Here is a 14,790-nt window from a genome sequence, read left to right on the forward strand (position 1 = left end):
ATTTTATAGGAGGCATCCAGCAGACTGGTGCCTGGAACCAAAATTTTAGTCTGAACGTCTTTTGAGCACCTAAGTTGAAGCCTGATTACACCAGCCTCCAAGCCTCGGCTCCTGCGTAGCTGTGAGAAAGAGGTGAAGGTGAGGATGTCCCCTGTCTTTGCATCTCCGGCAGCAAGGGGCCTGACGCACAGCTGGGCCAAGCGCCTCTTGTGCTGCTCTAGGGAAGCCTCATCAAAAATAGCTGCATTCCTTTTAGTGGGCTCCATGTGTTAAGAAAAAAGTATTTATAAACATTCCACTCACTGTACTTTATCCTGTGGATTAGCTTTGCGTCTTCCGCTCAGAATAGAGGCAGGGTCCAGCAAGGAATGCTCCCATATAGAATTAGCACCATTGTTATACAAGGTTTCAACCATCTGAAAGCAAGCAATGTGAAATCACGTTTTCATTTATTTTCACAAATATTCAATGGGAATCAGTAACTGGGAAAACAAAGCTCCACTACAAACATTAACATATTTGGGATGCAACTTAGATGGCTATTTTCCGGTTTTAAAGATTTATTATTTGAAAGAGTGAGAGAGAGAGAGAATTTTCCACCTGCTGGTTCACTGCCCAAATTTCTCCCAACAGCCTGTGCTGGGCTAGCCTGAAGCCAGGAGCCAGGAACTCCACCCAGGCAGGGGCCCAAGCATGAGCCATCACCTGCTGCCTCCCAGGATGCATCAGCAGGAAGCTGGATTGGAAGCAGAGGACTCAGGACTTGAACTGGCGCTCCAACAGGGATACAGGTGTCCCAAGTGGCAGCTGAATCTACTGCACCACAACAACTGCCTGGATTTCTAACTCTGGGATGAACCTTCAGCTCTGACCAGCTGGAGCGCTAAGCACGTGAATGGGTTCGACTGCACTGTTCTTCCAGATGATGAAGAGTGCTCTGACACTTCAGGGCAGTGTCTCTCAACCCAATCGAATACTGTTTTCCAAGTTTTTAACCCCATGTCCCATTTGTACTATTTATTTTTTTTAACAATCCTCTCACTTTTTTTTTTTTAATATTTTTATTTATTTGAGAGGTAGAGCTATAGAGAGAGAGACAGACAGACAGAAAGGTCTTCCATTCTCTGGTTCACTCCCTAAATGGCCTCAATGGCCGGAGCTTCTTCCAGGTCTCCTACGTGGTGCCGGAACCCAAGCACTTGGGCCATCTTCTGCTGCTTTCCTAGGCACATTACAGGGAGCTGGATTGGAAGTGAAGCAGCTGGGACTCAAACCGTTGCCCATATGAGATGCTGGCACTTCAGGGGGTAGCTTTTACCAGCTACACCACAGCACTGGCCCAATCCATTCACTATTTAAAACTTTTATTAACAATTATGATTTGATGTGATAAATAGTTTTCTTATACACATTAGAATAATGCAACTATGAAAATACATATTTGAGAAACTCCTGTACCTGTCCCAAGTACTACTTTACATATCATACTTTGGGAACTGACACTTTATGGACAACCCTGGCATTTTAAACTGCCTATCTCTCTGGATTTTATTCAGATTCTATACTATAATTTGACTTTTTAAGCATGATAGAACTGAGAGCAATAAATACCTCTTTTTACTTTTTTCACAACAGAGATCCAAATCCACTCATCTTGGTCCCTTGGCTCATACAGGCAAGTTCAAGGGACAGGCTATGTAGCTGCCATAGATTTACTAAAGACACATGAAGGGCCGGCGCCGCGGCTCACTAGGCTAATCCTCCGCCTAGCGGCGCCGGCACACCGGGTTCTAGTCCCGGTCGGGGCGCTGGATTCTGTCCCGGTTGCCCCTCTTCCAGGCCAGCTCTCTGCTGTGGCCAGGGAGTGCAGTGGAGGATGGCCCAGGTGCTTGGGCCCTGCACCCCATGGGAGACCAGGATGAGCACCTGGCTCCTGGCTCCTGCCATCGGATCAGCACGGTGCGCCGGTCGCATCGCGCTGGCCGCGGCGGCCATTGGAGGGTGAACCAACGGCAAAGGAAGACCTTTCTCTCTGTCTCTCTCTCTCTCACTGTCCACTCTGCCTGTCAAAAAAAAAAAAAAAAAAGACACATGAAGGCAAAACATACGCTTACTCCTCCATTCTAAGGGAACTTGAAGAATGTGTACACCTAAATGAAAATGCAGGTGACATGACACTGGACCCCAAATAAAATGAGGAGCTCACTTAACAGAGTATTAGGCACGCAATCCAAACACGTTAACTTAATTGGGTCTCCGACTAGTAACAAGACCTTGCAGAAAACTTAGTTCAGATGTTTCGGAAACTTCTGAGACGTCTCAGCCCGTGCTCCCCTCAGAGGGAGCGAATGTTGTCACGCATCGGTAGGTGCTCGGGAGGAGGAAGCACGTTAATGAAAAGGTTCTCAGGGGCTTGCGGGAGCATTCAAAATGGTGCATGGGACAGGAGGATCACTTAGAAACAGCTTCTCGGGACGCTAGCAAGGAGGCTGGCGGTGACACATCCCCATGGCATTTTAATGACCATCCATCTGCATACAACTGAACGAGATCGGTGTCAGGACAGAAGTAACAATCGGAAATGCTAAACTCCTATGGATACTACTTATATGTAAGACCGATGGGCACAGCTCCTCTCTTCAGTTACGACTCAGACACCTCCCTAGGATCTGCGGGGCCTGGGATCTGGGAGAAACAGTGGGCGCTAAGGCAATGGTCCTGGAGCCTGAACCCCGAGCCTGGAGGCGCTGCCCGGCGTTACCTGCAGCAGCGTCGGAGGCCACGGCGTGTGCTTCAGGTGCCTCACTTGGGAGATGTGGCGCCCCAGGCTCCGATGGACACTGCAGCACTCGTCACAGATAAACGTGCCCCTGTTTACGGATGCCCAGGAAGGATCTGGAAAGAGAAGGCAATCTCAGTGGGGAGGGCGTCAGCTGGTTTCTAACCTGCCAGATGGCAAATGATGGCTGACGTTTGTTTCTTTAGAAAAACAAGACATTTCTGCTATTAGTATGCTTGTCGGTGCATCAAGCCAGCGATCTTGTCCGATGATGCCATCCCCACCTCGGCTGACTCGGTACAGTGTTAACTGAGACTAAAAACACGAGTTGAAGCCCTAATGAGGCGGTTCTTTTCTGACTCAGGGCCGCAGTTTTTGGCTCTAACACAGATTTACCATCTCAGGTGCACACTCAGTCAACGTCAGAGGCACAGTTGGAAGGCTACCGATGAATCACTGCTTATCTACCTCCACACAGCAAGATGACACAATTCCGACAGTGAACTATGCACGCGGCATCATGGGAAGTCAACGGGGACCACACGGTTGTTCTAATCCACTGCTACAAACCAGCACGCGCTGACGCGGAGCAGAAGCCCGTGAGGGACGGAGGGAAGCCCTCGCTGCTGTGGTTCTGAGGACAGGGACATGCTCTACGGTGCCCGTTAGCTGTTTTCAACAAACCGCCGAGATCGATTCTGCAACTGATCTAACAGAAAACAAGTGGCGTCACAGAGGCAAAGACGGTGCCTGTGAAATACTTTTTCCCCTCTGAGATCCCACAGAGCTTGCTCAGACGTCCTTTGAAACAAGGACCACCTCACACTTAGTGCAGCAGGACGGCTCTGGGTACGTAAACTGAGCACTCAGAGCCCCAAGTGGAGAAGGGCCCTCTGCAGTTCCCCAGCCTCGCCATGGAGTGACAATGGGTGCCGCTCAAGCTGCCTGGTCGAAGGGCTATATTTTAACATTCTTCAATGTCCACAAAAATCTCCAAAATGCATGTACATCATCTTTACCATTTTTAACAGTTTATTCAAACTCTTTCAAACCATATAATGAAAAGCTATGATTTCAATCAAAGACAAATCCCGGGAGCCAGGGCGTGTGGTGGTTACGAGGGCTGGCTCTGGAGACAAGCAGTCCAGGGTTTGAACCCCAACTCTGCAGCTTCCTGCACAATGATCTCAGGCAAGTTTCTTCTTGAGTGTCCTCACTATGGGTCAAATGCGAATAACAGCACATCACAGGACAGAGCATAAAGAGAAGGGCAAGTGCCTCTCACACAGCAAATACGCAGCCATGTCAGCTCCCACACCTTTTAAAACTCATTTCCTAAATACTACTCATAGAGCTGTGAGAGTCCACCGAGACGCATGATCTCTCGAAAAAGTTTTTGACTGAAAATTCTTAAAAGCACCCAATGTTTCACACAAACACTGTCGGAGTGTCATAATGACATTTTCAGGTAACTGGACTCGGTACGATGTATTTATAATAAACTAGGCTCATGAAAAGAAAAGTAAAATATTTACTGAAACATGATCATGGTTAATTAAATCTCTGCCACAAAATAAAACAGAAACAAAACAACTCAAAAAGTGGAGCTCTGTCATTACTGGTAGACAAAGAAGGGAAGGCGGGCCACATGAAGACGCAGGATGTACACAGATGTGCCACTTTCTGCACTTCCAGACTCCTACTGATGACCAGAAACCACGCTGGGGCACAGTTTTGGCTTTCACATGATTCACAGGATTCACGGTATTCTTGGAGGAAATTAAACAAGAAAAAAAAAAAACAGCAAGGATTTGCTGTACATTAGCAAGATGCTTGACTGATCACTTCAACGTCATGGATCAGAACCCCATGGAAGGCATATTAAAATATAAACGAGACAGAAAATCAACACTGAGTCTGTATGAATGAGGTTGGGTGAAACTTTGCAGCTTGTGTGGGTGTTCTACACCAGGGTTTCTTAACCCAGGCGCCACGGCAGCCCCAAACAGCCTTCAAAACGATGTGCAGCACGCTCCTCCCAGCAACGTCGCGCACATTTTGAGTTGAGCTGATCTTGAGTGAGTGAGTGAGTGAGTGAGTGAGTATGGTGCATTTTCGGGGGAGAAGGCTTTGCATTCACCAGAATCTCGAAGGCAGCCCTAACCCTAAGCCAGGCAATTCTTTCACTGGGACTTAGCAGAAAAGCAACACAAATCCCTAGCTGCTCCAGTGCGCAGAACAGTTCAAGGTAGCCTAATTATATTCAAAACAGGAAGGAAGTGACTCAAGTCTCTGCAGATCAGGCCCTCAGACAACAACTAAAACAATCCAGGCGAAGACAAAGCGTTCTGAAATGCACAAGGCACTGCAAACTGGCAGGCAGGAGGCAGGGCGGCAGCGAGAAGCCGGCTCCTGCGCTCCGTGGCCTCTACGAGGAGCCACGCACCCCGAGAGGAAGTCTGAAGCTAGATACATGTGCACCGAGCCTGTCACGCAAAGTTCAACTGAAAACCGGCAAGGAAATAAGGAAGTGGAACACACAGCAACGTTAGACAAAACAAAGGAGTTTGTACAACCCACACTGAGGGGGTTTATAAAACACATCTTTTTCAACTCCGCCATCTCCTCTCTATCTGCCAAGGAAACCGGTTACCACCACCTGCACGGCACCGGCGGGGCAGTAGCCACATAAGGTTTGAGTTATCACAGCGCTATTTAAAATCAGTCTCTGCTTCCAAACGGCAAGATGCAGATCAGAACAAAATGTGCGATGATTTCATCACGATTACTCGTTGGGCGCGACTGCCAAAGAAGCTACCTTACCTTCGGATTCCTGCAGACCCAAAGCTGATCAATGCCAGCGCCAGCACCAGCGACCTACTCGGTCCCGAGTGCTAGGACGGATCTGGTTTCTAGACCTGCATATTATGCCCGGGAAGAATGGTTTCGGCATCCCAGCGCCCCATACGCCTCTACTGTGCTTTTCTGTTTGTGTAATTAATGTACGACTTAGAAATTCGGAGACTTTAGAAGGGGGGAGGGGGCTGAGATGAGTGGATCCTCACTGAGCTAACCACTGAGCTTTACTCCCAATTATCCACATCGGAAAAATGAGGAAACCGCGGGTTGGCCAAGTGAAGTCACCAGCCCAAGGTCACCCCAACAGGCAAAACCCAGCCGAAACCGAGGCCGTCTGGACCCCCAAACTTGAGACAGGCACGGCCCCCCGCGTGCAGGCGGCGGGGACGGGGCGGGGGGCAGCCAGACCCCGGCGTCCTGGGGCTGCGCCCTACGAGTGGCGGCCGCGGTGTCCGCGGCGGGGAAGGCACCCACCCGAGCCCCCCTGCCAGGTCTCCGGGAGCGGCGCCCACCCTGGCCAGGGCCCCCCTCGCGGGGCGGGGGTCCCGGCAGGGCTGACACCTGCAGCTGCCGCTCCATTTTACTTCTGTAATCGGCCTTCCTGTGCATTGCCCAAGCCCCTTCCTGTTCGCAGAGCGGCCCCGGCCCCCGCCGCCTCCCTGGCCCGCCTGGGACGGAGGGGACGCCAGCGAAGGGCAGGACGCGAGGGCGGCGGCCCCCGGCCCGCCCGGCTCTGACAGGCCCGGGACGGGTCCCACTCCAAAGCTGCCCCCGGACTCCCCTTCCCTCCACTGCGACCCCGGCTGCGGGGCTCAGCCGCGGGAACGCGCCAGACACGAGGGGGCGGCCCCGGGGTAGGGGTCCGGGCCAGGAGAGCGGCCAGGAGCGGGCCCGGCCAGCGCGACTCACCCGGCCCGCTGCAGTCAGCGCACACCTCGCTGCTCCGGAGCCGCTTCGACATGGCTCTCGCCTCCACCTGCCGGGAACCAGGGGGCCCCAGGAGCGCGAAGACGGCGGCGGCTGCGCTTCCGCTCTAACGGGTCCCCACGGCGGCGCTGGCGGCGGCGCCTCTCCCCTCAGCGCCTCACAGCCACGGCGCAGCGCGCACGCGCGGGGCGGTGCCCTTTGGCGACTGGCAGATCATGTGACCGGAAAGGGCAAAGCTCCTTTGCCGCCATCTTGCGTGAGGGCAGGTGCCTACCACAGCATCCTCTGTCCCAGCGCTTAGATCTTCCTTTCTAGAAATTCGCAGGGTAGAGCACCGATTAATAGCAGGGGAGGCAGCCCAGTCTCGTAACCCGAACGTTGGGGCCACAACCTCCTCGAGGCGATCAGTGGCTGTCAAGTTCATTCGTCTGTCCTTTATTCAAATAGGAATAATTAATTTCACCAAGAATTAGATGTTTATTGAGCACCTACTATGTTATACACTTTATTTCCAGCGCTGAAGAAACATCAGTGAGGAAAAGCGGACAAGATTCCTGCCTTTCTAGAGCTTACATTGTGCTGGAGTAGATATACGATAAAATAAGTCAGTTAAAGCTGTATTAATGATTCCTTCCTTAGACTGCGGTTCTTTAAAATGGAGATAGTTGGGGCCGCGTTGTGGCTTAGTGGACAAAGCCTCTGCGCTGGCATCCCATATCGGCGCTGCTTAATGGTCCAGCTGCTCCACTTCCGATTCAGTTCCCTGCTAATGAGCCTGGGAAAACAGCGGAAGGTGGCTCAAGTCCCTGGGCCCCTGCACTCAAGTGGGAGGCCTGGAAGAAGCTCTGGCTTCTGGGTTTGGACTGGCCTAGCTCTGGCTGTTGTGGCCATTTGGAGTGTGAACCAGCGTATGGAAGATCTCTCTGCCTCTGTAACTCTTCCAAATAAATAAATCTTTAAAAAAATGACAATAAAATGGAGATGGTTGTCTACCTCTAGTCCATGACTTGGTTTTTGCTTTATTTATTGATTGAGAAAGAGAAGGCACTCAAGAGAGCTCCCCCCATCTGTGAGTTCACTCCCCAGATGCCTGCAAGGGTCTGGGTTGGGAGCTGGGAGCTCCGTCCAGGTCTCCTACAAGGGTGAGAAGGACCCAGTTACTTCCGCCATAGCTGCTGCTTCCCAGGGTCCCTGTTAGTGGGAAGCAGGGGTCAGGAACCCGAAGTGGTTATCAATCCCAGGTACTGTGATGTGGATGCAGCCGTTTTAATCACTGTGCCAAGCACCTCCCCGATTTATTTTTGCCTGGCCTCTGCCTGGTGATTTTTACATTACATTTGTAAAACATTGCAAGAAGAAAAGGGAGAAGAGGGAGAGGGAGAGGAAGAGGGAAAAGACGGATACACCATAAAAATTATATGTGACTAGCAAAGCTAACTATTTTCTATCTGGCTAAGAACCGATCCCGTAAGTTATGGGAAATGTGGTATGCCTACTCCATAATAAACCCTCAGTAAGTGATAGCATTATTATTGATATTTTCTGATTACTGCTTTTCTCTATATAGTTGTAATTTTTTTTTTTTTTTTTGACAGGCAGAGTAGACAGAGAGAGAGAGAGAGAGAGAGAGAAAGGTCTTCCTTTGCCGTTGGTTCACCCTCCAATGGCTGCCGCGGCCAGTGCACCGCGCTGATCCGATGGCAGGAGCCAGGTGCTTCTCCTGGTCTCCCATGGGGTGCAGGGCCCAAGCACCTGGGCCATCCTCCACTGCACTCCCTGGCCACAGCAGAGAGCTGGCCTGGAAGAGGGGCAACCAGGACAGAATCCGGCGCCCCGACCAGGACTAGAACCCGGTGTGCCAGCGCCGCAAGGCGGAGGATTAGCCTAGTGAGCCGCGCGCCTCTAGTTGAAATTTGAGACTAAGAATAGCTTACGGAGAATATAGGATGCTGTAAAATAAACACAATGAAATGAAAATCAGTGTGAAAGAAAAGGGATTTGATGATAATACTAATGAATAGTTCTTGTATTTGTTACACGTGAACACAGCTGTGGTCTCTATTGGGTGTGTGCTGTAGGCCACGTATTACAAGGGGGCTACAGAGAGCTAACTGAAATTGGAATTAAAAGATACGTTTACTAGGGTGCAAAAATCTATCCAGGCGTAGCTTTTTCCTAGTATGCATTTTCCCACGAGCTTCTTGAAGACCCTCTTCTATGCATGGGTTTCAAAAAGTTTTTGCACCAAGACAAACTTATCTTCTAGGCCCATTTTTCTCCACACACTTTTTTTGTAGTACTCTCACGTTAGTTTGAAGCATTGTCGGTAAGCAAAAACTAAGGTGGTCCCTGCCGTTGTGGGGTTTTCAGAGTAATGAGAGAGGAAACACGTTCAACAAACTTGGGATATGGAAGAGAGGTTGAGCGTCACAAGGCTTCTCCAAGGAGCCCTGGGTACTCCAAGGAGTATCCCGAGGAGCCCTGGGGTACATCTCTCCCGGGTACTAAGCCTCCAGGACGTGGGGTGCATCCCGTGATTCGCACACATTCCACAGCTAGGGCCTCCAGGGCCACCCTAATTTGCTCTGTCGTCAACTCACAAACCTCCCGGGCCGCCCAAGCGTGGAGAATGGATTGGGCCAGGATTCTCGCACAGCTGCCCTTGCAGACATCCGAGGCGCGCCGGCGGAGAAGGCAGGGGGAATGCTCTGAGGGCCAAGTGGCCTCCTAGCAGACAGCTGAGCCCAAGCAGCAACGGGGAGCTCCCGCTGCTGCGAGGCCACCTGGCTGCTGGCCGAGCCCAGGAAACGGACGTAGTGCCTGATGTTGCAACCCAAACGATGACTTCATATTTGCAAACTGTGGCCACCTTGGGCTATTACGCATTAGCCAGAATGCAGAATGCAAATGATAGTTGAACACTCTCATCCGTCGAATACACCATCACCGTTGATAGCTCGGAATGACAGCCCAGTGTGGAGCTTAGATGGAACAGCGGTTCTCCACCGAAGGCGGTTTTTCTCCCCCAGAAACCATTTGGCAATGTCTGGAGACGTCATATTCGGCGGGGTGCTGCCGGCATTGAGTGGGTGGAGAGGCTAGGTAGGGACGCTGCTCGCCAACCCTAACAGAGCACGGGGCAGCCCCCACGCAAGGAATTACCCATGCTCAAAATATGCTGAGGTTGAGAAATCCCAAGATAAGAACCGTCGCCTTACTCTGCAAATTTTTAAAGCCACTCCTCCAGGGTTTTAAGTTCCTCCTTTAACGTTGCGCGGTGTTGCCCGCTTCCAAAATGGCTTCTGACCCACCGTGGAAGGATCTGCCCTAGTCCAAAAAGGCTGAAAGGGAGTCAGGCGCCGGAATGGTTTGGTCCGGGCCCCTGGCGTCACCCCCTGACTGCAGAGCCAATGGACGAGGCCCAGTTGTGGACCGAATCATCCGGGGGTCACTGGAGCAGGGGGGAAACAGGCTGATGACGCTTAGACCGAGGTTTCCATATCGAGACCCGCGGCTCAGGGAGAGAACCTCAGCTCGGCCTCGTGGGTTCTAGTGTGTTTCCCGACGTGGAGTTGGGAGTGGGCGGCACTGGGCGGACCTCGGCCCCGATGCCTGGCCTCGTCCCCTCCCGCCGCGGCGTGCGGTGGTTCGCTCCCGGCACTTCCCTGTTTGGGGCAGTTCGGCCCGCAGAAGTCGGTTCGGGAGCTGTCAGTGCGGGCGGTATCGCGGCGGGGCGCGGGGTGGGCGCGTCCGACCCTGTCCCCTACCTGGCCGGTGGCCTGGGACCTCCCGCGCACCCCGCACCCAGCCTGCTGGGCCTAGCGGCCGCGTACACCGCCTACTGCGCCCCTCGCTTCTTCGCTCTCTGGCCGCCGGGCGGGCGGGCGCCGGGGACCCCGCCGGGGCCGAGGCTTCCAGCGGGCGGCCAGGGCCCGGCTTCGGCTTCCTCGCCATGTCCTCGGCCCGAGACGTCAGCGACCACTTCCCCCTCCATCTTCTGGTCTGGAACAACGACTACCGGCAGCTGGAGAAGGAGCTGCGGGGCCAGGTGAGGGCGGGGCAGGGGGCTGGGGGCGGGGCGGGGGTCGTTTCGCCCTCCTGAGCCTGTTTCCAGCCTCGGGGCGCCGGGGACCCCGCGGACGGCTTCACGCTTGCGGTATTGGGGTAATCATGGTAAATAGTAGGGCATGTTTTGAGTGCTTGCTGTATGCCAGGCCCCGTGCCGATAGCTTTATGCCCATCATGCCTGCTAACCATTCCAGGAACGCGAGGAGGGAGCTGCTGTCATCCCAGAGCTTGACAGAGGCGGGAACTGGAGCTGTCAGGGGTCCCCTGCCTTCCCTGAGGCCGGCCCCAACTAAATAAAGGTTATTCGGCCCCATTGCCTCCGAGTTGGAGAAACAACTCACGCCCCCCCCCCCCACAGCCCCCACCCCCACCCTTGTTGTCCCACTTGGGCTTGGTTGGTTTTGAAGTCCAGGTTCCGAGTCGCTCTTGTGACCTTGGGCAAGGCATTTTGCGGGCCCGCGTTAATCTGTGGGTTGAGGATGTTGGTTCGGATGGGGAGCAGACCTCGGATTGGACCCAGAGTCGGAGGGTGAGGACCAGGACTCGGCCTCCTTACCAAGCTCCCCAGGGAGGCTGATACCCAGGGAAGTTTGAGGATCCCCTGTGCTCTGGCTCCTTAAGGGCCTTTCTGTTCCGAAGCGCTTTGATTTGTTGCCATCTCTTTGAAGTAGTGGTTCTCTGTCAAAGTCGCCTCCCCCACCCCGGGGACTTCTGGCCATGTATGGAGACATTTTTGGTTGTGGGGAGTGGGTGCTACTGGCATGTGGTGGGTGAAGGCCAGGGATGCCACTCCAGCCTGTCACAATGCACAAGACCGCCACCCACAGTTATCTGGCCCCAGTGTGTAACTGCCCTGGAGTTACAAACTCACAGGCTGACAGTCAGGGGGAGAGTCTTCAGTTACCTCTGAAACCAGGTGTCGTTGTTCTTGCTGGTTTCATTCATTTTACCCAGCTCATGAAGTATCTCAGAATTGAACCCTGTGGTTGTCAGAAGTTACAGAAGAAAAGGAGCCTGGATTTTCCTTGGGTGGGCGAGCTCAGCGGTGCCCAGTTGGAGGGGCTCCTGCCAAGCGCCATATTTATTTGAACTTGGCTGGGCTCCCATTCAAAAGCTCTTTTGTCATTCAGAAGGGAATTCCAGACAGGTTAGGAGGCCCTGTTCTTAATGAGATGGCTCCTGCCACTGTTGCCACAGTTGAAGAGTTCAAGAGATAAAGACTCCATTGCCTGGAGCCAAAATGATTCACCTGCTGCTTGGATTCCTTCCCACTGTGTCCTGGGAACCCTCTGCCCTCCCGCTCAGCCATCTCTGAGCCCCGTCTAGATGCTGTGCAGATGACCAGCCCTGGTTGGCAGGGGCCTGGCTGTGTTCACACCTGCACTTCTGCAGCATCATGGCTGCCCGGCTTGTGCCATGTTGAGCAGAAGTACCAAGACAGTCCCCGCGTTAGAGCCAGGAACAGACAAGCTCATCGTCCTTGAGCCACAGGCTCCTTCAGGACCGGTGTCTGAAAGCAGTGGCCTTCCTGGTCGCTGGAGACCCCGGGGAAGACACGGTGTCTGCTAAGACCAGAACCACGTCCTGGTTTCCAGGCTGCAGCGCGGCGTAGCTGAATTGCCTCTGCCTCGCCAACTGTGAGAAGAACACTCACTGGAAGCTCTCTGCCCTTCACCTTGAAAAACACGAAGGTCGGGGCCGGCGCTGTGGCTCACTTGGTTAATCCTCCACCTGCGGGGCCGGCATCCCATTATGGGCGCCGGGTTCTAGTCCTGGTTGCCCCTCTTCCTGTCCAGCTCTCTGCTGTGGCCCGGGAAGGCAGTGGAGGATGGCCCAAGTGCTTGGCCCCTGCCCCTGCATGGGAGACTAGGAGGAAGCATCTGGCTCCTGGCTTCGGGTTGGTGTAGCTCTGGCCGTGGCGGCCATTTCGGGGGGTGAACCAACGGAGGGAGGACCTTTCTCTCTCTCATTGTCTAACTCTGTCGAATAAAAAAAAAAAAAAAAAAAACCCACGAAGGACACCTGTGGTTTGGGGGTTCGAGTCTTGCTGCTGGCTTTCCTGAAGTGCCTTTTAGGGCCTTGATGCCCTTGCCTGTCCAGGAGGCCCAGGAGCGACGGTCACGTGTGCTGATCATTCATCTTTGATTTCATGATTGGTTCTCACTGTGGCTCATTGCGTAGTACACCAGCCCCCTCCGGGGAAGAGCCCGTTGGGGGGCGCATTCAGCAGGAACTTCTTGAATGAGGATGCTTTGGACCACATGGCCATGGAAGGCACCTGTCTGGTGGGACGCTCGCGTGGGGCCTGTGTCCCGGCAGGCTCCGTATTTGGCTTCAGGCCCGCTTCCACCACCATGAAGCCCTGGAACTGTTTTCGAAGGAGGCACACCTTGCATTCTCATTTCTCGCCGGGCCCTGCAGGATTACGTAATCAGTTCAGGGTGAAGAAGGGAGCAGGGATGTCGCTGAACTACATGGCAGGAAACATCTGGTTGCTTTCGTATTTATCTGGATCCTCTGTGGATTGTGAAACAGCCACTCACCTCTGTGACCTGGAGGCCACTGGGTTTAATAGCCGGCGCTAATACCGCGTCTGAATGGTTTCGTCACCTGTGAAGTCTGGCAAGAGTAGAGCCCGTGGCCGCCCCGGCTCTGTGCCCAAGTGTTTTCCCCGGATCTTAGATGTCATCCCCACACCAACCCCCTGGGGTGGGCGCTGTTACAATTCCCATCTTACAGATGAGGAAACCAAGGCTCGCCAGGCAAGCCTGTGTTTGCAGTCCCTCTGCGCCGCGCCGCCTTCCAGTAAGAATGCCTCCGTTTGCCGGATTGTGGAGAATGTGCAAGATAATGGCTGTAAAGTGCAGGCACGTGGGGGGTGGGGGCAGCACCGCGTAGCAGTGGCTGCTGCTCTTAGCACAACAGCATTTATTAACCCGAGAATGGAGCCGCTTTCCCGTATGGCCCAGTTTGTCTACAAGGAACAGGGATTAGTTGCATAATTAACAAAAACCTCTTCTCAGGGGCAGGTGTTGTGGTGCAGTGGTCAAGTGTTTGCTTGGGATGCCAGGCCCACATCCTGTATCACGGGGCCCGGGATCCCACTCGGCCTCCACTTGTAACCCAGCTTCCTGCTGATCCTGGGAGACAGCAGACGATGGCCCAAGTACTTGTGTTCCTGTCACCCACGCGGAAGACCTGGTCAGAGTTCCTGGCTCTTGGCCTCATCCTGACCCAGCCTGAGCTGTTGCGGGCATTTGGGGTTGGAACCAGCGGATGGAAATCAATTTCTCTCCATCCCTCCCTCTCCCTCTGTCACTCTGCCTTTCAAACACATGCACCTTTAAATAAATATTCCTTTTTTTTTTTTTTTTGGACAGGCAGAGTTAGACAGTGAGAGAGAGAGAGAGAAAGGTTTTCTTTCTGTTGGTTCACCCCCCAGATGGCTGCTACAGTTGGCGCTGCGCCAATCTGAAGCCAGGAGCCAGGTGCTTCCTCCTGGTCTCCCATGCAGGTTCAGGGCCCAAGCTTTTGGGCCATCTTCCACTGCCTTCCTGGGCCACAGCAGAGAGCTGGACTGGAAGAGGAGCAACCAGGACAGAGTCTGGCGCCCCAACCGGGACTAGAACCCCGGGGTGCCTGCGCCACAGGCGGAGGACTAGCCTAGTGAGCCGCGGCGCTGGCCTAAATAAATATTCCTATCACCCAGCAGTAAAAGCAGCTGTTTCCCTGAAGGCCTTGGTGTGCTGGTGAGTTTCTGCTGCTCCTGCCTTCATCTGTGCGTCACGGGAGAGAGACCCTACCCAAAGCAGGCCTGGCGGGAGGATTTGATTCTGTCCCAGGGACAGCAGCGTGAAGAGAGTCAAGTTTATCCAGAGGAAGGGGCTCAGCACATGTCTCTGAGTGTGTGAGAGCCAGCCCCAGCCCCGCGGCCAACAGCCAACTCTGAGCTGGTTTCAGGCCTTCCACACCGGCTCTGCAGAGGCACTTAATGAAGTGCCTCTTAATCCAGCAGCACTTTAATGATCGGCAGGGCCTTGAAGTTGGCTGCTGTCATTGAAACTGTCGGTGTTCTGGTTGTGTCATTGAGCCAGAGAGGTGTGTTGAGCCGCCTCTGGCCTTCTTACCAACGTGCGCAAAGGGAACGGATGCTGTGG

At 53.6% G+C, this 14,790-nt stretch overlaps 2 protein-coding genes across 27 annotated transcripts in view; one reads left to right on the forward strand and one right to left on the reverse strand.

Annotated features, from left to right (window-relative positions):
* Positions 1-6,750, reverse strand: part of GIT2 (GIT ArfGAP 2) — a 53,827-nt gene extending 47,077 nt beyond the window's left edge. For all 25 annotated transcript variants that reach the window (XR_011385240.1, XR_011385239.1, XR_011385237.1 and 22 more), the window contains exons 1-3: positions 6,548-6,750; positions 2,762-2,895; positions 304-416 (exon numbers count right to left, since the gene is read on the reverse strand). Coding sequence is in view for 19 of the 25 variants with exons in the window: in XM_070066036.1 (XP_069922137.1) it covers positions 304-416; positions 2,762-2,895; positions 6,548-6,599 (299 nt within the window). In the remaining 6 variants the exon portion in view is untranslated. The remainder of the gene's footprint in view (positions 1-303; positions 417-2,761; positions 2,896-6,547) is intronic.
* A 3,141-nt stretch (positions 6,751-9,891) lies between these two features.
* ANKRD13A (ankyrin repeat domain 13A) overlaps positions 9,892-14,790 on the forward strand; it is a 37,388-nt gene continuing 32,489 nt past the window's right edge. The window contains exon 1 of one of the 2 annotated variants that reach the window (XM_017337961.3): positions 9,892-10,613. In XM_017337961.3, coding sequence (XP_017193450.3) covers positions 10,174-10,613 — 440 coding nt within the window. In that variant the 5' untranslated portion in view covers positions 9,892-10,173. The remainder of the gene's footprint in view (positions 10,614-14,790) is intronic. The other variant, XM_002721988.5, reaches the window with a different exon arrangement.

Source organism: Oryctolagus cuniculus, chromosome 21, assembly GCF_964237555.1.
Source record: "Oryctolagus cuniculus chromosome 21, mOryCun1.1, whole genome shotgun sequence".
Classification (NCBI taxonomy): domain Eukaryota; kingdom Metazoa; phylum Chordata; class Mammalia; order Lagomorpha; family Leporidae; genus Oryctolagus; species Oryctolagus cuniculus.